This window comes from Copadichromis virginalis, linkage group LG12, assembly GCF_057382275.1.
Source record: "Copadichromis virginalis isolate Kocher_CV1m ecotype Utaka linkage group LG12, C_Virginalis_male_GT1.1, whole genome shotgun sequence".
NCBI classification, from domain to species: domain Eukaryota; kingdom Metazoa; phylum Chordata; class Actinopteri; order Cichliformes; family Cichlidae; genus Copadichromis; species Copadichromis virginalis.
In genome coordinates this window covers 23,056,955-23,082,053 of record NC_140629.1, presented here as the reverse complement: position 1 = coordinate 23,082,053, position 25,099 = coordinate 23,056,955, and the positions used below count along the sequence as shown (strand labels likewise).

General features: G+C 41.0%; 1 protein-coding gene across 2 annotated transcripts in view; it reads left to right on the top strand.

Moving 5' to 3' along the window:
• mlxip (MLX interacting protein) overlaps nucleotides 1–16,460 on the top strand; it is a 28,317-nt gene extending 11,857 nt beyond the window's left edge. The window contains exons 6-17 of one of the 2 annotated variants that reach the window (XM_085475512.1): nucleotides 529–703; nucleotides 814–903; nucleotides 1,081–1,175; nucleotides 2,850–3,420; nucleotides 5,127–5,233; nucleotides 5,817–5,925; nucleotides 6,012–6,145; nucleotides 6,366–6,473; nucleotides 6,579–6,706; nucleotides 8,909–9,032; nucleotides 12,373–12,502; nucleotides 14,450–16,460. In XM_085475512.1, the coding sequence (XP_085331638.1) occupies nucleotides 529–703; nucleotides 814–903; nucleotides 1,081–1,175; nucleotides 2,850–3,420; nucleotides 5,127–5,233; nucleotides 5,817–5,925; nucleotides 6,012–6,145; nucleotides 6,366–6,473; nucleotides 6,579–6,706; nucleotides 8,909–9,032; nucleotides 12,373–12,502; nucleotides 14,450–14,556 (1,878 nt within the window). In that variant the 3' untranslated portion in view covers nucleotides 14,557–16,460. Of the gene's footprint in view, nucleotides 1–459; nucleotides 704–813; nucleotides 904–1,080; nucleotides 1,176–2,849; nucleotides 3,421–5,126; nucleotides 5,234–5,816; nucleotides 5,926–6,011; nucleotides 6,146–6,365; nucleotides 6,474–6,578; nucleotides 6,707–8,908; nucleotides 9,033–12,372; nucleotides 12,503–14,449 lie in introns of both variants that reach the window. The other variant, XM_085475511.1, reaches the window with a different exon arrangement.
• Nucleotides 16,461–25,099: the final 8,639 nt, after the last annotated feature.

The following is a 25,099-nucleotide window of genomic DNA, read 5'->3' as shown; positions in this document are numbered from 1 at the left end:
GATGGTGGTGAAGAGGGAAATGGAAGCTTTGATGGGGCTCTGAGACACCGGGGGGGAGGTGGAAGTGCATGAATGCGAGTCTGACATTACAATGACAGAAGAGCACTGAGATCTGAAGCATGCAGGAAGCAAGCTGATTGGGTCATAGAAGAAAATGATTGGACTAGAGTAATGATGTCAGTCTTGAGTTTGACAGCATGGAAAAGTAAATGTAAACAATAAATAAATAAATTAGCAGCCTGCTTGAATGTAGATCGAGGTTAATCTTTTAGGCTTCACTTAAAAGACTGAATTGTAGCTTGTATCGTTTAAAAAAACCAAACATCTAAAATGCATAAAATGAAATTTCCCATCAAACTTTTGCACAGTTCATGTAAATGAGGAGTTCACAATACTACGTGATGCTGCATGCTTGTGTGTTGCTAACTGGTGTGGTTACTGCATTTTGAACGCTCAAAGGGGCCGGAGGAGCAGTTATCCCTGTTTGGGGAAGTCTCTCCAGACATGCTCCGTGTCTCCTTTTATCAGGATGAAGAGGCCGCTGCACGCTGTGTGACTCGTCGTATGATTACTGAAGCGCCTGCCCCCATGGAGATGGACAACCTTTTCGATATGGACGTTTTGATGTCTGAGTTTACAGACACATTGTTCTCTACGCTGGCCTCACACCAGCCCATACCCTTCCCTAATCCGAGGGAGATTGGTAAGAAAATCAAGAAAAGATATGCTTGTGGAACTGGATCTCTTATATTTGCATAAACACAGCCATGCCGTGGCCCTTACTCCCCATAACTCTGCCTCTCCTGTCCAAAGCTCATGCAGGGAATGCTGACATGATCCAACCAGGACTCATCCCGTTACAGCCTAACTTGGACTTCATGGACTCATTTGATCCACTGCAAGGTAACAGTAAAGCACTACCCACAGCTGCATTAGGACTTGACACAGACTAATAGTGCACACTGTACAGAAATCAAGCACACATATTCTAGTAACTCTGCTACAGCAGTTGACCTAGCCTAACGCAAAAAGTAGTGTGGTTTTACTAACCTCTAGCTAACATAGAGACTCTTGTTCCAGACTTATTTCACAGCCTCCGTCAGCCCGCCTTCCCCTCTGTTTCCCCCACTGCATCATCTGTCACCCCTCTACCCAGCAGCAGCTCTCAGTCACAGGTAAACACAGATCCAAGGCTCAGTCCCTAACACACACCACCATAAAAACAGTCTGTTCAAGGAGAGTTTTTTTTTTTTATTGTCTTAGATTTAAAATTTCTTTGTATTTCTCCCACGTCTGCCACCAACTTTCTGCCTTACTGTAGTTAGACAAAAACAATGAAGTAACATAATAATATTACTAAACTGTTTACACAGCACTTTCATACATGACTTGCTCAAACTGATTAACATTTAATTCATAAAATTTTCAATAAAATTGTGTACTCTAAATAGCTCTGAATATTTGGCTTTTTTTTTCATACCTTCCTCCTTGAAGTTTCTCAAAAGTTTTTTAATCAGCCATGACTTGGCTTTAGTGAAAAAAATGTGTATCTTTTGGGTCCACGGTTAATTGTTTCTGGGTCCCTGTATGAATTTTAGCAACTCAGACAGTATAAAGGCTCATCATAGCCATGAAAAAGATATGCAGCGTTCGTGAAACCTGAACCTGGTTGAACCAGCAGACACTTTCAAAAGTGACATGAAGGTGTCACAGAGTTGCTGCACATCCATAATGTGAAACTCCTGTTCAACCACCAGTGCTATGGAGATCTGGTGGCTGTGATATTTAAACGGTGCTCAGTCAGTACAAAGTGTACACCACCACCACCACCAGCCTGAACCACTGATAGACAATAGATCATTGCTTTTATGTTACTTACCTCAAATCTGGACCCAACCACTCGAATGTTGCAGCAGGAATCAAAGCTTAGGCAACATGTTTTTTTTCTGTTGTCTCATATTGGTGAGTCTATATGATGGTCTTCTGCTGCAGACCAGCTGCTCTAAGAAATGCTCTTTTGTATACCTTGGGGTATTGCGTCACTGTTGCTTTTCTATGAGCTTAAAGCAATCTGGCCATTTTTCTCTGACGTCAATAAAGACATTTTCACCCAGAGGAACTCCTGCTAACTGGATATTTTACCTTTTTAATCATTCTCTGTAAACCCTACAGATGTTTTTGTGGGAAAATCCAAGCAGGTCAGCAGTTTTTAAAAAAACTCAGAGCAATCAACATCGATGCCACGTTCAAAATTACTTAAATCACTTTTCCTCCTCATTCTGAAATAGTTGTACTTAATAAAGTGTCCAGTGAACTTGTTTAAAAAAACAAGAAGCTTGTTTGACAATTATATATGCACACTGTCATAGTCCTGTCACTGTACTTCACTGTAACTGACTTTAGAAAACCAGTATTTGAAGACAGGACACGTACTACACTTTAAATACTCCATAAATAATCCTTTGGTACAGCACTTAATAATTCTGTTAAAACTATGACCTGTGAAATGAATAAAATAGTGTGGCTCAAAAATAAACTTCAGTATGAAGCAAATCAAAAATCTAAATAAGGTGAAAATATTTTTAAAATAAAAATTTCAATAAAGTAGAAACTTCAAATGAAAATTAAGGTACAGGATCAGTTAGCAGTGAGGTCAGTTATTAATTATTCAGAATATTTAGTATTATAAATCATGGATCCACTCCTGAAACTTTTACTACCGTTAGTTAAAGAGCAGGTATAACAGATGTGTCATCAGACAGTCTGTTTACTGTCATAAACCACAGAAGTGTGTCTGCTCTGTGTCATATTTTACTAAGTGTGCTTGTTTCCTTTTCATCCCTTGCCAGGCCCAGTTAATGTCCTCCATGCAGCTGACAACCAACCCCATCTCCCCTTCTAGCCCCATGTCTGTCCCCTCTCCCATGGCCAGTCAATCAGGCGGTAGTAGCGATGTTGTCTATGCGCACAACTACATGTCCTTGTTCCCTGGGCAGGTGGCGCCCAGTGGTCAGGTTCCCTCTGTCGCTCAGCCGTTATCACATGATCCTCTGGTACAGTGCCTTCCAGGTCAGGACATGGCCTCAGCAGCACCCATGGTTACCTCACCCTTGAACAACACCTCAGTCTTGGATGAGACTGTAGCGGCATCTGTGATTACGCACACAGCCTCCTCTGTCACGCCGAGTGACTCTGCCACCACCTTCAGCCACAGCTCGGATTATAGCACCTTATCTGCACAAGCGCCAGGTCACCCATCCCATCTCCAAACCGTGGCTCCTCTGGCTGCCACTTCTGTACAGCAAACTCAGACTTTTGCTCTGCCTCGACCTTTACAGCCACCCAGTGCCAACAAAAGTCGGCCCATGCCAAGGATCGCTCCTGCTAACACCCTTCCCTCGTCTCAGATCATCCTCACAGGTCTGTGGTTTCTAAAATCAAGATCAGTATTTTATATCTGTAAAATAGAAATGTAAAATGATCATTTTCACCACAAGGTAGCGCTACAGTATGTCTAATGTAATGACTTAATGTTGTAACACACATATTTGAGTTACTGTAGCTTCACTTGTGTTAGAGTTTTAAGGAAAAAAGTACACTGAGGTAGTTATTTCAAGTATAGATGTTTTCATTTTAAATATGACAATCTTTGTAAGATGTATCAGGAAAAGCTGCTGAAAAGGAGGTTATACTCATCGATGACATTAAAAGACAGATGTAGTGTGCTGGTCTGAAATGCCAGTGTGGAAGTAGCCTAAGCCAGGAGGAGGCGAATCACCCTTTTGTAGAAAACCAAGACTTATTTGATCTTTGAGCTTAGCAAAATGTTTCTGATGAGCTCATCATATCAGTCGCTTCATTTTGTAAACTACAGAGCTACAGTTTCATTGTACTGTGGTCGCAGATTTTGAAGCCATCCTGATAACCTTCTCCCACCAACGATGTGGAGATCCAACCTCTTTAGATCCAATTAAAATCAAGAGATGCTCTGGAAAAGAGTAGAATTCTTGGAACAGAGTTTAATACACTGAATCATATGAACAGCAGGAAAAATACATACAGAAATCTAGCAAGAGAATTACATAGCAGAAAGCAAGCAAAGCAAAACCCCGAGGTGTACAGCCTTGAGCACAGACAGTAGAGCAACTCTGAGACGGACAAGGAGAAACAGCAGAGGGGAAAAAAGTACTGGGGGTGTCCACTGGTCCCCTAATATATAGGGACCCGTATCCCCGCCCCCTGCTGCTGGGTAACTTTCCCACCCGCCTTCCAGCCAAACACAGCTGCAGGGGTCAGGTAGCGGCCAAGGTCTAGGCCAAAGGCCAGTCAGGACTCTGACTACCCTTTCGATTTGGCTTATCACAATAGGTCATGACACGGTCAAACATCACACATTAACCCTAATTATTAAATCTTCACAATCTTATTTTATAATTACATAGGTTCTTAAAACACTTCTCTGTGTGTGTGTGCGTGTGTGTGTGTGTGTGTGTATTTTATCGTGATGTGTTCAGGATCTCTGTTACAATGTTACTGTTTTGGTTGTGCTGCATGAAAGACGTTGAGTGTGTATTAGGGAAGGTTAGTTACCGGAGAGTAAATTATTCAGGACAACTCTCCCCTTACATTAACTGCCCTGTTACTGTACCACCTTAATATACCATGGTGAAGCAAAATGTCTTGTGCTTAAGACTCTACATGAAAGTTAAAATATATATGTTCAGTGCACATAGATATATAGTGTATATAGTTACATAGTTATCATACAAAAATCCACCACAGTACTATTGTGCAAAGTACAATGACGATAAAAAGTTAAACTACACTAAACTTGGGTCTCCGTTAGAGTCAAAAAGAGTAAAGATCTGGGTTTAGGCAGTAGAGTGAGGTTGTCTTTTGATTGAAAAGAAGATAATAGATAAGCAAAAACTGTACCCTAGTTTCTAGGTCACATCCACAGTTTGTCACATTTGGTTTCAAAAAGCCTCAAGAGCTCCTGTCCACAAACCAATGAGCGAGGTTAATGTGGCTACAACCATATTTTATATACATCCTATGATTAGATTTCCCACAGAGCTTTCAGATCACTCTGTAACATTTGTGTATGTGTGTGTAAATCCTCTCAGGCCCTTTCCCAGGTCATGCCAATGCTGTGATTGTTACACCCACACCACTGAAAGCAGATTTGGTCCCTAACACAGGTGTGGTCATCACTTCTCCTGCTCTTGGACCGGTATGTTTGCAGCTTATTGTTTGAATTTATTTCCTACAGTTTTGTTAAATGAATAAATAAATAAATAAATGTGCCCCTTATAAATTGTAAGGTTTTATATCATATTATAACAAAACAAATCAAATTTTTACCATGTCTTAAAAATTAGGTAAGTACAACCTCAGATGAACAACAAGACATGAGAAATCATGTTGTTTGATAATTTATTTTGGAAAAATGTAACCAAAATGCAGAAGCAGTGTGAGAAATGTGATTCTATAGCTTGCAGAATCACATTTAGCAGCAATAACCTAAAGTACATTTTCTGTGCCATCTTCAGTGTCTCATATCTTTGTGGATTAATTTACACTCTTCTTTATAGTGTTTGCAGGTATTTGTTTACGCACACATCTCTTGCCACACTAATTGCCACGTTTTTAAATCCTTAACTGGTCTGGCACCTGTATATTTGTGAAATTTGTTCGAAGGCCGTCTTTTTTATTTTTATTTTTTATTTTTTCTTTAAGTAAAGAGGATTGATATTTATTGCAAAGTTTCTTTCATGTTTTTATATTTATTTTTTGGATATTTTCATGTATCTCAGGCATCTGGATTTCACGTCGTGCCTCAGCCTCAGAAGTCTCAGACGATTGTTCCCAAAGAAAAATCATTTTCCTCTAGCCGCAAAAATCAGAAGGGTTCCTGCAGTGTTGGTGAGAATTAATTCAGAAAGTTACTTTAAACTTCACCTCCACAACGTGTTAAACCCTGTTTTGTTTTTTGTTCCTTTTCTTTTCAGTTCCTAATCAGCCACAATCTGGACAAAGGTCGCCCTGCGGGTTAGATCAGGTTCCTAGCCCACAGTCGTTACCCAGCCCACAGTCATTAATCAGCAGTACCAGTCCAGTTTTGGTGAAGAACGAGCAACCTCAGGTTTGTATTCGTGTGTTTTCAAACATAAAACTCAAACTTAAATAAGTTTGATCATGTTTGAATAGGACTGAAATCCAACTTTACATGTAAAACATCTTAATTAACTGAGATTGACCTTAATGCACGGATTACACCGTCATGGGGCATTTCCGATGTTTCTTTTTAACATTGCATACAATCTCCATAATACTGTCTAATCCTTTGTGCTGTTGTATGACAGATCCGGAGGACCACACACATATCTGCTGAGCAAAAGAGGCGATCAAACATAAATATTGGCTTTAAGACACTCTGCAACCTGGTTCCTGCTCTAAAGTCCCAATCAAATGTAAGCAGGCGTACCTGTATGTTATCATGAAATGTCCAGAACCATGTTTGCCTCTAATGCCTGATTTGTTAATTAAAAACATATTTATTAACTTTGTGCTTTTAGATCAGTAATGCAGTGACGTTACAGAAGACAGTGGAGCACATTATGAAGCTCCAGCAGGAAAGGCAACAAATGCAGGACGAAGTTAAGAGACTACGAGAGGAGATTGAGGAGCTCAACACCTCCATTAGGTATGTTTAAACATTTTGTATCATGTCTTAAACATTGAGCACTGTGCACAAGTCTTTTTTTATTTCAATTTTTCTTCTAAGGAGCCAGAGTTTTTACAGTGGTCTTGAGTAATAGTTCTCCTGGATTTTTGATGTTTTTTCAAAGTTTATCTTTGGACATTGGCTGCTTTTTCACATTTTTTTCAGTCCAGTTCTTGCACATGACCATTTTCAGAGCCATGTTTTATTTGTTTAAGCTACTTAACGCTGAACTATGAATCATTCAAGGATACAAAGGTACCTGAATCAAGCGCCTACAACTTTAAAAATAATCAGTTTTAAATTGTGTCTTTAGGCACTTTGTCACTAAAAATAAATTATTTGATCCCCTTTTTTGTTTGTTATGACTTAGATAATACAGTCTAACCAAGTCATATCATTAAAAAATGAAAAAGTTGTTTAGCAATCACTTTTTCACACAGGGCCATGTGTAGGTCCCCCCCCCCTTAATAATAAACATCTTCATTTAGAAAATGCATTTTGGGTTTACTTATGTAGTCTTTGTCTAAAATTTACATTTGAAACCTTTAAGTGTGGCAAACACAAAAAAGAGAAAATCAGGAAGGGGGTAAACACTTTTTCACACCACTGTATCTAATTAGCAACAGCTTTTTCATCATAACAGTGATCCCAAACACACTGCTGAATGTGCCGATGCAGCTTGGTGGATTGCCGGAGCATTATGACTACCGTAGTCAGGAGTCTCGTGGAGTAATCTGGGTCCAAAACTCCGTCTGTTTCAGGTCCCAAAGTCAAACGAACACTGTGGCATCACCGTCTAAATGATGTGCTACGTAATCGCTGGCGACACAGCTACGTTAGCATAACATAAACACAGTGAAGCTGGAGGATAAACGCTAACTTTTTTCCACTCTATAAAAGCTAGCGTGAGGGTTCCTGATGTTTAGGGACAAATGCAATCACATGGTAGGATTCTGTAAACGGACCAAACTTCAGTCAGTAGAACAACTGAGATAATCCATCCACAATATGAGATTAGTAGTGATGTACTGTTTTCCTTTCAGATCCGATACCAAGAAAATTTCAGGGTGGTATCCACGATACTGATCTGATACTTTATACAAAAACGTAATGTTTTATCGTACAGTGGTCCCTCGCTATAACGCAGTGGATTTCACCTATGACAGGTTATTTTTGGAACGTAACTCCTGCGATAAACGAGGGACCACTATATTTTAAATTATGGCTTCATAATGGTCACAGGACATCAGACTACTTGTTCTTATTGCTTAATAATGCAGAATTATCATACAGACATAAAAAACCTGAGGTTGTGTATTTGAACACGTTGCCTGCCTGCAGCACTATAGGACTCCGCAAGAGATGTCTGTCTCGCCCTAGCGGGACCTGTCCCACTCCTCTCCAGTTCACCTCAACATAAGTTTCTCATATTCTGTGATATGATTTACTCTGAGGTGTTTGACGAGGTTAGTGGTGTTGCCACAACACCTCACTGTCTTGCCACATGTATCGCAAACCACGTCTTGGCTGTTTGTGAAGGTAAAATACGTCCACACATGACACTGTTTACGCTCAGCCGTTGTTGTGAGTGTGCACGCCAAGGGGCTGCGACACATTTATACAACCGTATTTCGCATATGACCATGAAAGGCAGAAGAGGAAGTAGTTCCTTCCAAGTTAGACGATCCAAATGATATAGTTTCTTTCCACTGTGTTCCTGTTAATGATAAACTAAAAATTTACCCCAAATTAGTAAAATATTGATATTTTAATATGAGAATCGATTCTGGAACATAAATAAGTGGTATCGGAGGAATCAATATTTCAGTATCGATCCACACACCACTAGAAGTTAGTCATTAATATACTGCACCGACATGGGAATAGAGCAGCTGTGAGAGAATTCAATATTAATTAATCAATGGTACAGAAGTGGAGGAAGCAAGAAGAATGAGTTGAGTAAAATTTGATTTATCTGACTGTTTTGTTTCACTTAATGCACCTTATAATCCGGTGCGCCTTATGGTCCGAAAAATACGGTATGTTTGCACAGGTTTCAGTACATTGCTGCACCGACCAAAATGTAAGGAAGTAAAGAGTGGCTCGAGACTTATGCACAGTACAGTACTAAACATGCACAGCGATCTGATGTATTAACTCTGAAATCTTTCCTCACTGCAGCTTGTGTCAGGAGCAGCTTCCTGTGACGGGCGTACCGATGAGACGACATCGCCTCGACCACATGCAAGAGAAGTTTAATGAATATGTGAAGAACCGCACACTTCAGAACTGGAAGTTCTGGATTGTATCCTTCTACAAGCTAGCTGATGTAACAGTTTTTATTTTTTGAGGGAGGCTTTTGTGTCTCCCACTTGAAACTAGAAAGAGAGGCACCTCACTGAGATCGGAATGATAAGTTGCAGGAAATACACAGCAGAGGCAGAAGCAGGCTTCCGACAGGAGAAGTTAGGCGTAAGTTATTTTCTTAAGAAGGGTTTAGATAAAACTGGTGCCTCATACAGCTTTTAAATTTCAAAGTTTTCAGTCCATGAAATATTAAAAGTATTCATATATAAATAACCTAAAATAAATAGGTACTGTGTTGTATCAGATAGCAGAGGGATTGGTTTGTTTGTTATCTACCAGAGTCCAATTAGCCTCCCCTCACACAAGACCAGAAGAGTTTATAGATCTGTATTGACTTTGTATTATGTGAAGGGGAATCTTTATTTATTTATTCAGTTTAATATTCTACAGTTGCACCTCCTCTCCCCTTAAAAATTTCTCAATTATTAAGAAAAGACCCAAAGAAAATAAATTCCTTGCATTTGTCTGGTTTCTTCTAATTTATCACCAGTGACTCTGAAGCAGGGAGTTTGTTTTTAGGAGCAGTAATTATCCCAGATAAAGTTTCTTGTGTTTTAGCCCTGTTGCTGTAGTGCAGGTTACTAGCATGCGGGCTGCTTTTCAGGCCCATTCGGACCCGGACCTATATCCAAAACAGATTTAAAACCTGATGGGATGCTTCTGTTTTAACTGGTGCAGGTTTTCTGGTCTTTACAGCAGTGGTTCAGTGGCTGAAGAAACGCGCAGAACAATCGGATGTGAGTTAGCTATCTCACATGATATCGTTTAGCCAATCAACTCTGTGCATTCCGGGGGATACACACGGGGACTCTGCAGTGCCAACAGCTGAAAAGACAGTGAAAAGAAAGTGACAAATATAGAAAAAAGACAGGGAGTGATACAGACGACTGTGCTGGCGAAGGCCGAGACAAAGAAAACGGAGAGAAAAATAAGTAACAAATGGTGCTGGTGCAAAAAACAAAAACATTGGACAGTGAAAATAGAGGATTAAATGGCTGAATGCTGGACTTCTACACATCCAATCAGGCGATCTCCTAACAAATGTGATCCTGAAGGAGCAGTTTGTAAAAAGTGACTATTCCACTGTATTTGACTTGACACACAAATGCAAGGTTTTCTACAAAGTGAATATAATCAAACTACATATTGCTCCAGGCTCACAAATGACCACCTCCACATGTGTATGAATGGCTCTGACTCCAGTCCAGGACAAACTACAGTTCTGAGCCAAAACATGGGAAAGAAAGCGAGCCACTAAAACTGTTCAGCTGTTAGGATGTTTATTATTTTTAAAACCAGTGGAGACTGTTCAGTCAGGATGTGAAACAGAAAAGGGGAGGTCTATTTACTTTTTCTATTTCGGATGTTAGGTCTCCCATAACTGCTGGGCCACTGTAACCTTCACCCTCCACATCTTCCCGCCCTTCTCTGAGCCCTTGGAATTTCTTAAGTTTCTTGTGTTCCTGATGTTGCTGTCATTCGGAACTGCTACATCTGTCATTATAAGCTGTCTCCTTCTGTTTGCCATGGATGTTAGTTGCCTCATCCTGGACTGTGGTGCTGACACTCACCAGTCCCCAGCCTCCTTCCTTCTGCTTGGCATACAGCCTCGGGATGCTGGACATGAGGTGAAACCCTGCATGCATGCATGCATGGTAAGGAGCTTCCTTTTCTTGATATCAGTGGCTTCTATCTCCTCCTCTGGCCAGCTTATTATCCCAGCAGGGTCTGATCACAGGCAGGGCATAGGTGTTATTACCCCCTCAGTTCTTACTACCTTCCCTCTCTATGTTATCATCAAACTACTTTTCTCCAGGCCGGACAACATTCCGATGTCACTGCTGTATATCCTGGTGGTGTGGATCAGTGAATTGATGTCTTGTTCACTCTCGGCATACAGCTTGATGTCATCCATACAGGAGGTGGCTGAAAACTGCTCCATTCCACAGTCAGTATTTGTAGCCTGTAGGTTTGGGCGATATATAAAAATTTTCCAGCCGACAATTGTCAGTCCAATAATCGATGATGGGCGATATATTCGCGCATGCACATATCCTCCGTGTAATCATGCACAGACTGATTTCATGTTTATAATACAGAAGAAGTCCAAACATGGATGAACTAATTTCCCCAGAAAAATTGGGGCTGTCAGCGTTGGCGCAGCATTAATGCGGTCATCACAATTAACATGATTAAAAATTTTAACGCGCTAAACCCATCTCCATCAACAAGCATTTGGGCGCACTCTGAGGAAGGTGCATTTGCTCACGAATAAAAGAGGGTGCTGTTAAAACAGCGCTATTATTTATTTTTATTTTTTTTTTGTTGACTGCTTCTATTAGCTCCATCATCATTAGCAAACTTGCTCATGGGCAAATAAATGAATAAATCGCCCTTGTGAAAACGATCACCGATAGTTGATATATTCGTCCAATCACCCAACCCTAGTAGCCAGTCTTGTCAATGATCTCACTGAGGGGGTTCAGGCCGATGCAGATGCATCCCCATTGAGTTCCTGATGAAGGCTCTTAGGGTCCTGTTGATCTTGTATAGTTCTAGGCATTCCAGGATCCAAGTGTGGGACATTGAGTCATCGGCCTTCTTGTAATCTATTCTTCTAGTCTTCTCTTAAATTCATTAGCCAATGAGCTTTGCTACCCATATGCTCTTCCAGTATTGTTCCGTCTCCAGCCTTGGTGGTGCTGCTCTCATATTGTTCCCTTGCCACTGAAAGTACACCTTGGCTGGTTCTGTGGAGAACAGCTACTTTATTCTCTGCCTTCTATCTCTCTGGTTTACCTCTTCAAGCAGCTGGCCAAAGTTGTGAGTCTTTTCTTGGCAGTTTCCAAAGTGTTAGGTATGGACAGCTCGCTGTACTTCTTAAGTACCTCCTTGCAGTTCTGATAGTTGGCTAACCACTCTCCTTCTCCAATGGAGGGTACTGCTCCTTGTGGATGTTCAACTTGTAGCCAAGCATCTCATTGATCACTGCTGCTGTAGTGTAGATCAGCTTGTTTGTCTCAGTATATATCTTAATAACCCTGTATTATGTATATATGTGTGTGAGAGAGAACCTAGCATCCTAGTAGGGAAACCTTCAGGTATTTATTTACCTTTGCTCTCCAGGTCAATAATGTAGTAGGGTTGATAATAAGACTTCAACTGTATCAAAACCACACACTGCATTTTTAATACCTCTTGGCCTTTTACATTTAAAGCCTATTTTGATAAGTTGTGTAATCAGATTTAAAGTTCCTCCTTGACTGTCATACATTCAGTTCAGCATCATTATCAAGCCTCTTTTTGATTCTTTCAATGGGATGGTGTCAACAGCAAGCAGAGCAGAGCTTTGTCAGACCACGCTGCAATGGCTGGATCGTCACTGCTCGCTTCCAGCACTCAGACCCAGTAAGTAAAATAACCGACATGCTCTGACATACAAGTGGGGGGGGAAAGTCCTTTACGTCTTCATTCCACCTACTGTTTGCAAGAGAAGTGGATCAGCACTTTTGGATGATTTTTGACCCCAAAGGGACTTTCTTCCATCTGCACAGCTTTGACTATCTTTCACCATCTCTGTATATTCCTGCCTTTTAATCAGAAATCACACAACCATGACACAACAGGAAATTCAACATTGTAGCACAGTTTTTGAACGATATGATAACTCACTTGAGGGGTAATCACAGTAACTTTGTTGTAATTACAATGAGTGCATCTGATTATTACATAGCATTTTCTTCCACTAAAAATGCTACGTCCTGATGAACAGAGGCAACTTTTTGAGATTTGTGACATGGCGTGTTATGCTGTTGGAAGCAGTCTTAAGAAGATGGGTACACAGAGGTCACAACAGTCTTATAAACAGCATGACAGCATCACAACACACAGAACAGCAAGACAACGCAAAGCAATCCCCGGGGTGTAGCGCCTTAAGTGCCAACAGCAGACAGACAGATGAAAGATGAAGACAAACATACCCACACTTGTCAGGGCTGAGGCTCCTTTATATTGAGAGGCATCTACGGCTTCTCCTCTTTTTGTTATGTAAGCTCCCAAAATTTGACTTTAATTTCCACTTTGATTAAATTTTTCCCAATTTGTGTGAAATCATTCTCTTTAAAAACAGTTACACATTAGATGTATTTATTCATGTCTTACTTTGATCAATGTGTCAGTTTACACAACTTTCCCAGACCTCATCGTCCATCATCTTTATAGCTCATTTTGACAGCTTTATGGCCAAGGTCAGGTTAAAGCGTCAGGATCATGGTTGTTATGCCAGCTTTGCAGCAAAATGCAATTAATCCTCCTTGATATTTTTATGGCTTTAAAGGAGTTGTAATGCCAAAGTTATCAATTTCACTAATTTATGGTAACTTCAGACTTCAGTTTGGGCTGTCAAAGCTATAATCTACCAATATGTCACAAACCTGACCTAAGTATACTGGTCACAAATAATTTGTGTATGTTTCGACTGCTTAACATGGGCACTCCCTAAAATATAAAGCACTGTAGTACAAGTATATAGTGTATACCAGTATATATCATTTCAGAGTCTACATGCCATGAGAAACATCCCCTACAGGTAGACATAGTCAGCAACGATACTAATGGAGGCTGAGAAGTTTAAATGATGCTCAAATGGTAGTAAGGGGCCCAAAGTGTGCCAAGAATATGTCTACAACATCCCCATCATTAGACCACAACTGATCCATTGGAGCAAGGCAGGACATGAAGCTGGTTTTCTTGTTGTTTGTACCAAATTCTGACCCTACTGTAAAAATACTGCAGCAGAAATCAAGATGCATCACGCCAGGCAACATTTTTCTCCAGTTTTTGTGAGAGTCTTTGTGAACTGTAGCCTCAGTTTCCTGTTAGCTGACAGAAGTGGCACTACATATGATCTTCTGCTGCTGGAGTTCATCTGCTTCAAAAGTGCTGCATACATCGGCTATAACCAGTGGCTGTATAAATTACTTTTGCTTTTCAATCAGCTCACAGCAGATTGGTCATTCTCTTCTGACCTCTGGCATCAACAAGCCGCTCACTCTCTGTAGTATTTTATAGTTTGTTCTCTGTATGAGATGGTTGGTTAGAGGCAAATCCCAGCGGTTTTTGTGATATTAACACCAGTTAGTGTGGCACCAATGACCATGTCACATTCAAAGTGACTTAAAATCACCTTCTTTATGCTGATGCTTGATTTGAATTTGACCAGGTCATGCAGTCAACCAAAACTCAGATTAAATCAGAGCAAACTACATGCGGCTCTAAATGGAAAGCACACGGGCATCTGTTTGTGCAAATATCAACCATTTGTTTTAATGCAATTCATTTGGGCTTGTTTTTCAGTGGTCCTAAGTACTCTTCGCCAGCTGTGCACTACCACGTCCATTCTCAGCGATCCATCCGTGCTCCCTGAAGAAGCCATCCAGGCCGTAACACAAACAAACTCTTAGATTCCTCCTGGAAGTGACCCAGAAGCCACCTGAACTTTTTTTTTTTAACCATCATAACATATCACTGGTTTGCCTTGTAGCCTTTCAGCAAGCTCAGTCTTCCACAAATCCCAGAAAAGAGACTATGTTTGACTTTTGGGAACGAGACACATGGTGCACCAAACAAAATGAGTGCAAAAATGACTTTTTAATCATATTTAAATAGAAGTAACTATGACTATCTTTAACTTTCAGATGATTTTCCTCTTTTAGTGTATTAGAAGCTGGCCCATGTCGTTTTTATGTCTTGAAAGCAACAACTTGTATTTAAATTTAAGTTACATTTAAAAAATGTTAAGTCGCAAGATTGTGTTTCAAAAAGGGAAATGCTGAATGGGAAGTTTGTTCTCTTATGCAGTATAAGGACATCATTTCTTTCCTTTCACAAGATTATCAGATGTTTTTTGTTTTGTTTTGGTTTTTTTAATCTAGCTAGAAGTACAATTTATTTTATTTGGAGGTTCAAACGCCTCCCATTGAGGAGATTGAAATATATTAAAGTTGAATACTTATATGTTGGAATTTGCCTGTCCTGTTCTGTTCACCGTCCCTTGTTTACTCAGGTGAATGTTATCTTGTTCATAGCAGTTTTTTTCCGTCCCTGCTCTGCCCATTTCTACTGAGCTCACCTGCAAACAACACAAGGATGAACGTTGCAGGCCGCAGCACGATGCCGCAACATTACTGTCAGCGCCCACAAGACGCGTAACTGAACTAGCAGTACAGATTTTGCATACACTACTGTATATTCCTGCATCTACAGTGTTACAGGATCTTCAGTGTGCAGTAGGGGTCTTTCTGGTTCTTTACTGATCACTCAGGGCTACGCTAATCATCTAAGAACAAGTCGAGCCAGGATCCTTCTCAGCAGGAACACGTACTGTCTGTAAGGGTACAGGTTTCACTTATATGCTGTTTCTTTCCTTCTCACGGGTACACGTGTTCAAAGCAAACACAGATAAAAAGCAATGCATTGGAGGAAGCGCAAAGAAACACACCCAAAGCCATATCCAAGAGTATTCTCAGTCTGTTGTGTTACTGGCATAATGTTTTTATGGAGTACTCTGCTTTGTGGAGAGCTTGAGGGTTAGACACTGTGAGTGCAGCTGGCAGCCTTGAGGTCAAAGTGTGCCTGCATGTGATCTTTGCCAGCGGATTCGTCTCTATCTTCTTTTGTGGTTCAGCACTCCTCAGGCAGATGTTGTGAGTTTGTTTTTTTTTTTCTTTTATTGTGCAGAACAACTGAGTTTACAGTAGCACAACGCACCATGTTTAATAGATGAATGTGCAGCTTTTTGTGTGTGCAGTTCTTTTCTTTTTTTTATTTATGATTGGATTGCACGAGTCTTTTATAGGGGAAGTTGTGCTCTTGTGTTCCTCTGTAGGCTGCTCAGTTCACAAAAAATGGAGAATGCAGTGATGAACACTTAAATGAACAGTTTGGTGTTGCGAGTCAAATATATAGAGTTCAGATATGATTTACTACTATTTGATGATGAAGATGCACCTCTGAATGCAGCTAGGCTTTCTCTTTAAATAGTTTTGTAGTTGTTTCTCCTCTTTTGATGATGTCTCTGTGCCGTTTCTCTCCTGTATTACACCGTTTTCTTTCCTTCTCTCTCTCTAGTGATCTTTACTTTTGTGTTTCTTTGTGTGGATTTGTTTTGGATGATGTACAGGATGACGCAGATTGGATCTGCTTATGTTCGACTCCCAACATTTAGTATTGTATTGTTGGTTTTATGAAGAAAAGATATTTTCTTATGCTGGATACGACTGTTTCTTTGTGCTCTTCCCAAATGTCTACATGTAACATGATGGAAAATGCCTTAAATGATTCAGAATCACAATAAATACAACAAAACTGAAAACTTTGTCTTCTCATCACTTTAATTTCAATACAAAACATTTGCTCAATAGAATCCATGACCAGGTATCAGATTTAACTAAATATTTTCAATAAAAGAGAACATTAGTAGCCGACCAATCAGTGAATTCTAAACGTAGCTTTGCCGAGCCATTCGTCCACAAGCTCCAGCAAGCACTTGGTGTACACATAGCTGTCCAAGTCCTGCTTGAAGGAGGGTAGTCTGCATGTGTGGGAGACCGTATTGCCGGTCCAGAGATGCACCACATCACGTATGATCTGGCAGATGTAGTGCAGCTGTGACGACAGCTCCGGGGTGAACTTTGACACCTTTGCCATGTAGCACTCGAAGGAGCTTAGCTGGTGAGCGGTGAGGTGCCGCTGCTCCGGCTTGATCAGCTCTGAAATGTTCAGGGTGAAGCAGGTGATGTTGGGAAGCAGTCCAAAAGCATCCTGCAGGAGAATCCATGAACATACAACTCAGTAACTACTCATCGCTGTTTGTGTGAAACTGATGATGATGTGTTGTTATTTTTGTAACACAAACGCATGCAAATGATCCACAGAAGAATTTGAAACTGACAGACGGTTCAAATACAGCTCTTAATTCATCACTTTCAGTCCCAGGAAGAGTTTATTATGCCTTTCTTTGTTTTCTAATGTAAAGTTATGTTTACATTTTTTTTAAAACCAGCTGCTAAAAATAGAGCAAAAGTCTTGATAATGCCTTTAAAGCATCAACATACACTCATGGTCTGTGGTGTCACCAGCTCCTCATGTCCATATAATCAAGGGAGCACAGCCTACAACTGGTATTGCTTGTAACATCCTAATACCAGTGTATGCACCTCAAATAACCTGATATGACTATAAAAGCTTTAATTTACTAAACCAGTGGTGGACTACCTATAACACCGTTTACCAGCTCAGTTTAGTTTCAGCAGAGACAGAATCAAGTTAAAAACATCAGTTTCTTTTATAAAGTCTAAATTCTTCCCTCATTATGTAATACTAATGATCTTTGTAAGCATCAGAAGCCTTACCAAGTGCTCCAGCGCGCTACGTATCTTCACCCTAATCATCCGGATGCTGGCATTCAAGGCACGCTCGGCTGCCCTGTTTCCAACAGCCTCACAGTTTGCTTTCACAGCCAGCAGGCAGAAGAAGATAAGGACTGCAGCAGCAGCATGAAAGGGAACACAGTGGAGATTAATTAGATTGATTACACTGAGCAAGTTTGCCGACCAAAAACTCGAGTCGAGCTGCAGCCTGCTTTCAAATGACACAGCCTCACTTCAGGATGCTTACCAGCACGGAAATTCATGACAGCAGGAGGCTTTGGTTGACTGCAGGCTCTGATGAGATGCTGTGGTCCATCTTTCAAGGATCACTTTTATTAGAACTCCTGAGATAAAGATCAGGCTTTTAATATTTTCCTCTGCGTGCAGCTTTGAGAATAAGAAAACTTTAGGATTCAGGTTTTTTTCTCTTCTGGGGGTTTCCTCAAAGGAATCCCTGGTTTAAAAAAACTACACATCCCGTAACAGATCTCATGTGATTACTCATTTAAATTACATGAATGACTTGCACAGCTTTCTATATATATATATATGTGTGTGTGTGTGTGTGTGTGTGTGTGTGTGTGTGTGTGTGTGTGTGTGTGTTTCTATTAGCCTAATATTAAACAAGAAAATGAGTCAGTGAACGTAATCAATCAAGCTTTGTCCTGAAAATGTAAATGTGTCATCACTGTTTTAGGTTTTTTCTTGAGCTTAATCATTATTGACCTTTGCAGGTCTCCATTAAGACCAGCATATAATGGTAATATATTACTAAGGGGCTCAAGGTGAGAAAATATCCCCCATAACATCACACCACCAAGAGCTTGAACCATTGCCGGATGGATTCTCCATCCAAATTCCGACCCTGTGATCCAAACGTCACAGCAGAAATCAGAGTCATCAGATCAGGGAATATGTTTTTATGTTTCTGTGGCACACAGTGTTGTCTTCTGCTGCTCTGGTCATCTGCTTCAAGAGATGCTCCTTTACATCCCTTGCTGGTAACACATTGTTATTTGAGTTGCCTACCTATGAGCTCAATGCAGTCTATTTTCCTCTGATCTCTGACATCAACAAGCGATTTTCACCCAGAGAACTGATCCTGACAGGATGTTTTCTCTATGTTGGGCCATCCTGTATAAACCCCAGAGATGGATATGTCTGATCAGCAGTTTGTGAAATCTGGCACCAACAACCAGAGTCACTCAAATTATGTTTCTTTTCCCTTCTGATATTCAATTTAAACTTCATTATTATCATCGTCACCTAAATACACTACATGTGATTGGCTGAATAGGCATAGAGATACTAAATTGCTCTTTTTAAAGACTCATAGTGCTTTCTTACTACAAGAGTCTCACTCACACCAACACAAGTCATTTTTTCTACATTCACATATGTGATGGTTGGGAGCATCTGATGGATTACGTTGGGGTTCAATGTCTTTCAGAGTTGTGGATGTCAGCGATCGAACCACTGACATTCCAAGGACCACTTTTATTGAGGCTTTTCAGAGAAAGATCATTCTTTTCCTTTGGGTGTGGCTTTCAGAGCAAGAATTTTAGGAGTCAGTGTTTTTCTGCTGGGGCTTTCCTTTGTAAAGAAATTTCTTCAAAAGAAAACACAAAACATCGACACTTCCCGTAACAGGTAGTCAACCAAAACAGATTAAATCTGTAATAACTGGACAAAACAAGAAAAGTGTACAAACAAGAATTAAAGGTGGGTACCTTTGTGCTTTACCCTCGTTTAATCTTATTTCCTGTGATCTCTCATGTAAAATCAAATAAGTAACTCTTTAAAAAAATGCCAAAACTGTTTCAGGGTTAGCTAGAATGCAATTTTTTTTCTATCTTTGACCTTTACCATTGTCCTTTAAGGCCAGCGTATGATTCTCAGCTGCTACTAAGAGGCCCAAATTGTGGCAAGAACCTATCCCCACATCATCACATCACCAAAAGCCAGATACAAAGCAGGATGAATCCACCAAATCCTGACCCTACCATCTGGATCCTGCAACTCAAGACTCATCAGACCAGCGTTTTTTCCAGTCTCCTATTGTCCAGTTTTGGTGAGCCTGTATGAATTGTTGCCTAAGTTTCCTGTTCGCAGCTGACAGGACTGGCACACAGTACAGTCTTCTGCTTATGTAGGCCATCTGCTTCAAAGGGAAGGGAAGGAGCCTGAGCTAATGTGTGAGGTTGAGAGGTACTGGCTAAATATAGTTGGGCTCACCTCAATACACGGTTTGGGCTCCGGAACCAGTCTCCTGGAGAGGGGCTGATCTCTGTCTCAGCCTGGAGTTGCCCTTGGTGACAGGTGGCAGGCTGGGGTGGGTGTCTTATCTTAGTGTCCCCTCAGCTTGCTCCCTTACATTGGAGTTTTTCCTGGTGGACGCAAGGATTTGTTCCCTGGACCCATGCGCTGAATGACAGTTCAGAGTAGTGGGTGCTCCACCTGACGACTCCACCTGTCGTCTTATTGGGAGACTTCACCACTCAAGTCCTATCGGGCTGGGTTAGCCTGTGGGACTTCGGAGGCAGCCGATTCAGGAGGAACAATGCGGTTTTTGTCCTGGTTGTGGAACACTGGATAAACTTTTTAACCTCTTGAGGATACTTAAGGGTGCATGTGAGTTTGCCCAACCAGTCTGCATGTGTTTTGTGGACTTGGAGAAGGCATGTATGGGGTCTCTGACCCATTGCTACGGGCCATTCGATCCCTATACAATTGTTGCAAGAGCTTGGTCTGCATAGCCAGCAATAAGTTGGGTCCCAAGGGTGGCTAGCCCTTCCCTTATAGATATATATAGGGTGAGGAGTTTGGCCATCTGGCAGGGGCTCAGAGTAAAGCCACTACTCCTCTACATCGAAAGGAACCAGTTGAGGTGGTTCAAGCATTTGACATCCCCACACTCGTGAACAAGACCCTGAGATACTTAAACTCCTCCACTTGGGGCAGTTACTCGTCCCTGACTTGGAGTGGGCAGTCCACCCTTTTCTGGCTGAGGACCGTGGCCTCAGACTTGGAGGTGCTAATTCTCATTCACACCGTTTCTCACTCGGCTGTGACTGCTCCAGAGCGAGCTGGAGGCCACCACCTGATGAAGCCAACAGAACCATATCAGATATCAAAAGTAGAGATGAGATCCTGACACCATCTAAGTGTTAGCCATGTGTAGTTAGTCCCTGTATTGTTGAGGGGTGAATTAAAAATAGATTTAATTTTTAATCATTCGTGCTCCAGTCTGTGTCCTTTGGCTAAGTTGCACTGCTCTCTCTTGGCAGAAGAAAAAGCAAAATTACTTTTTAAAAAATATCATATTTAGATAAAAGTAACTATCATTACATCGAAAGCTGATCCTTATTGTTTATTTGTCTGGCAGAAGAATATTTAACTTCATTTAATATATTTAACTACCTGTGCTTTCTAAAAGTATTTATATAAAACTTTGACTTTGGTTGTTTTAGATCTTTTAGTCTTAATATAAAGATTTTTAGTGTGTTGTGTACATTTCTAATGTGCTGCCAGACTTGTTTGCTGGACTAAAAGAGTGGTTAACTGACCAAACTGAGTAATGATGACTGGATAAGTCAGCCTGCAGCTGGAAGCTGGTGGCTTAGGGCCACTTGGTGGCTGTAATGTGGAACTACAGGCTGACAGCTGATTACATCTGCACAATACACTGGGCAGATGCTGGAGTCTTGTGGAGCTCATAGGAAGTGATATCAGACGGGAACTGTGCAGAAGAAGGACAGCTCATTTCCTGTGGGTCTGGCTGCTGTTTGAGAATGAGAAGAGATCAGGAAACAGCCTGCTGGACAGTTACAAGGACTGGACTGTGCTGTAACTCTGTGGACTGGGCTTTTGTTTTTATTTTGCTGTATTCAGGTACCTGTGTAGTGTACTTTGTCAATGGAATTTCCCCTCAGTTCTTAAAGAGTGTAATAACTATTTTTATTATTTTTAATCATCCATCAATTCACTTTCTTATCCGGGACCGGGTTACAGAGGCAGCAGCCTAAGCAGAGAAGCCCAGACTTCCCTCTTCCCATCTTCCTCCTCTAGATTTTCCAGGGAAACGCCAAGATGTTTTCAGGCCAGCAGAGAGATATAATCTCTCCAGGGTGACCTGGGTCTCCCTGGGGCCTCCTGCCGGTGGGACATGCCCGGAATACCTCACCCAGGCAGCATCCTTTTCATATGCCCGAACCTCCTCACCTGGCTCCTTTCATTGTGGAGGAGTAGTGGCTCTGAGCCCTTCTTAATGATTATATTCCTCGTTCTATCTATAGGGGAGAGGCCATCCACCCTTCAGAGAAAGGTCATTTCTGCTACTTGTATCAGCGATCTCATTCTTTTGATCAGTACCCACAGCTTGTGAGGGTGGTGACATAGATCAACTGGTAAATTGAGAGCTTTTTCACGGTCAGCTCTCTCTAGGTACTACGGCAGACTGGTACAGTGTCCACATCACTGCAGCCGCAGCACCAATACGTCTACTGTGCTCTTGCTCCCCTCACTCATGAACAAGACCCTGAGATACAGGGGACAGTATTTGGATCAATGTGCGTTATAACTTGTATTTAAATTTCAATTGGTTTTAAAGATTTAAAGTCACAAGAATGTGCGTGGGTTTTTTAAAAAAAATATGAAGCAAAGTTTTTATCCAACATTTGTTTGCTGTTTTTGGTTGATGTAGAGTATTCAGAATCACAATAAATACAACAAAAATGAAAACTTGGAGTTCTTTTCCCTTTATCTTTAATAAAAAATAATTTGGTTATTAATAAATAAATACAACCAGGATATCAGATTTCAATAAATATTTTAAATAAATTAGAACATTAGCAGCCGACAAATCAGTGAAATCAAAACTTCGCTTTGCCGAGCCATTTGTCCACAAGCTCCAGCAAGCACTTGGTGTACACATAGGCATCCAAGTCCTTGAAGGAGAGTGGACTGTAGGTCTGGGAGACCGTCATGCCGGTCCAGAGCTTTTCGGCATCCTGCATGGACTGGCGGATGGCCTTTAGCTGCGATGACAGCTCTGGGGTGAGTGTTAACACATCTGCTATGCGGCTGTGGAAGGACGAGAGCTGGTGAGCGGTGAGGTGCTGCTGCTCTGGCCTGACCAGCTCCGAAAAGTTCAGGGTGTGGCAGGAGATGTTGGGAAGCACCCCGGGAACATCCTGCAGGAAAATCAGTGAGTTACAAGCTGCAGGCGGTTCAAATACAGCCGTCAATTTATCACCTTCAGTGCCAGAAAGGTTGAAAGGCTGTCATTGTTCCCTAAAGTGCAAATTTACATTTTCACCTTATTTTTTCCAAACCAGCTGCCAAAGCCCCCCAAAACTTTCAGTTTACTTTAGAAAAGGAAGCTGAGAAATGTACTTTTAGATTTCTGCTTAATTTTAAAAGCAGTTGTAGATGCTGATTACGCATCACTGTCGGTAAGTCGGCAAATAATTTCAGCTCACTGATTTACTGATATGTCACCTAGTCCCTGTTAATCTCTATTAGGGCCTTTCAGTGCACAAACTAAGAACAAACCTAAAATAAAAATGAGAATTATTGTTATTTATTGTGTTTGTTAAATTATCTAAAATTTTCATTTTAATATTTTTAGCATAATCTCAGTCGATTCTGACATCTGACTGGGCTGTGTGCTCAAACACAGCACAGCGCTTTACCGAAGCTGCTTCCATTAAGATGAGTCAATTTTTACAAACTATCATTCAAGCTGCTTTAAAACACATGTAAACTGTGGAAACTTTTACCTGAGACAGTACTGAGTTAAAAAACACCAAATTCTTCACACAGTCTCCCTTCTTTATGATCTAATGATCTTTGTAAGCATCAGAAGTCTTACCAAGTGCTCCAGCACGCTCCGTATCTCCACTCTAATCTCCTGGATGGTGGTGTTCAAGGCTTTGTTCCTAACAGTCCCGCAGTTTGCTTGCACAGAGAACAGGCAGAAGAAGATAAAAACTGCAGCGGCAGCAGCAGCAGCATGAGAGGGAACACAGAGGAGATTAATTAGATTTGAATACACTCACATGTACACACAGAGAGAGAGAGAGAGAGGGGGGGGGTGAGCTGCAGTAACCACTGGAGAGTTTCAACATTGCACAAGTTTGCCGACCAAAAAACTCGAGTCGAGCTGCAGCCTGCTTTCACACAGCGTCACTTCAAGATGCTTACCAGCACGGAAATCCATGACAGCAGGAGGCGTTGGTTGACTGCAGGCTCTGATGAGATGCTGTGGTCCATCTTTCAAGGATCACTTTTATTAGAACTCCTGAGATAAAGATCAGGCTTTTAATATTTTCCTCTGCGTGCAGCTTTGAGAATAAGAAAACTTTAGGATTCAGGTTTTTTTCTCTTCTGGGGGTTTCCTCAAAGGAATCCCTGGTTTAAAAAAACTACACATCCCGTAACAGATCTCAGGTGATTACTCATTTAAATTACATGAATGACTTGCACAGCTTTCTATATATATATATATATGTGTGTGTGTGTGTGTGTGTGTGTTTCTATTAGCCTAATATTAAACAAGAAAATGAGTCAGTGAACGTAATCAATCAAGCTTTGTCCTGAAAATGTAAATGTGTCATCACTGTTTTAGGTTTTTTCTTGAGCTTAATCATTATTGACCTTTGCAGGTCTCCATTAAGACCAGCATATAATGGTAATATATTACTAAGGGGCTCAAGGTGAGAAAATATCCCCCATAACATCACACCATCAAGAGCTTGAACCATTGCCGGATGGATTCTCCATCCAAATTCCGACCCTGTGATCCAAACGTCACAGCAGAAATCAGAGTCATCAGATCAGGGAATATGTTTTTATGTTTCTGTGGCACACAGTGTTGTCTTCTGCTGCTCTGGTCATCTGCTTCAAGAGATGCTCCTTTACATCCCTTGCTGGTAACACATTGTTATTTGAGTTGCCTACCTATGAGCTCAATGCAGTCTATTTTCCTCTGATCTCTGACATCAACAAGCGATTTTCACCCAGAGAACTGATCCTGACAGGATGTTTTCTCTATGTTGGGCCATCCTGTATAAACCCCAGAGATGGATATGTCTGATCAGCAGTTTGTGAAATCTGGCACCAACAACCAGAGTCACTCAAATTATGTTTCTTTTCCCTTCTGATATTCAATTTAAACTTCATTATTATCATCGTCACCTAAATACACTACATGTGATTGGCTGAATAGGCATAGAGATACTAAATTGCTCTTTTTAAAGACTCATAGTGCTTTCTTACTACAAGAGTCTCACTCACACCAACACAAGTCATTTTTTCTACATTCACATATGTGATGGTTGGGAGCATCTGATGGATTACGTTGGGGTTCAATGTCTTTCAGAGTTGTGGATGTCAGCGATCGAACCACTGACATTCCGATTAGTAGACGCTGCTAAAGATGTTTACAGTCCTGTTATTAACTCTTTTCTTCTTTATGTGGGACAAAAAGTTGGTTCTCATAACATGAAGATGCAGTCGTGTTTATGGTTAAGTGATGGTTAGGCGGGTTAGTATCTGTGCTTACACTAAGTGTTAG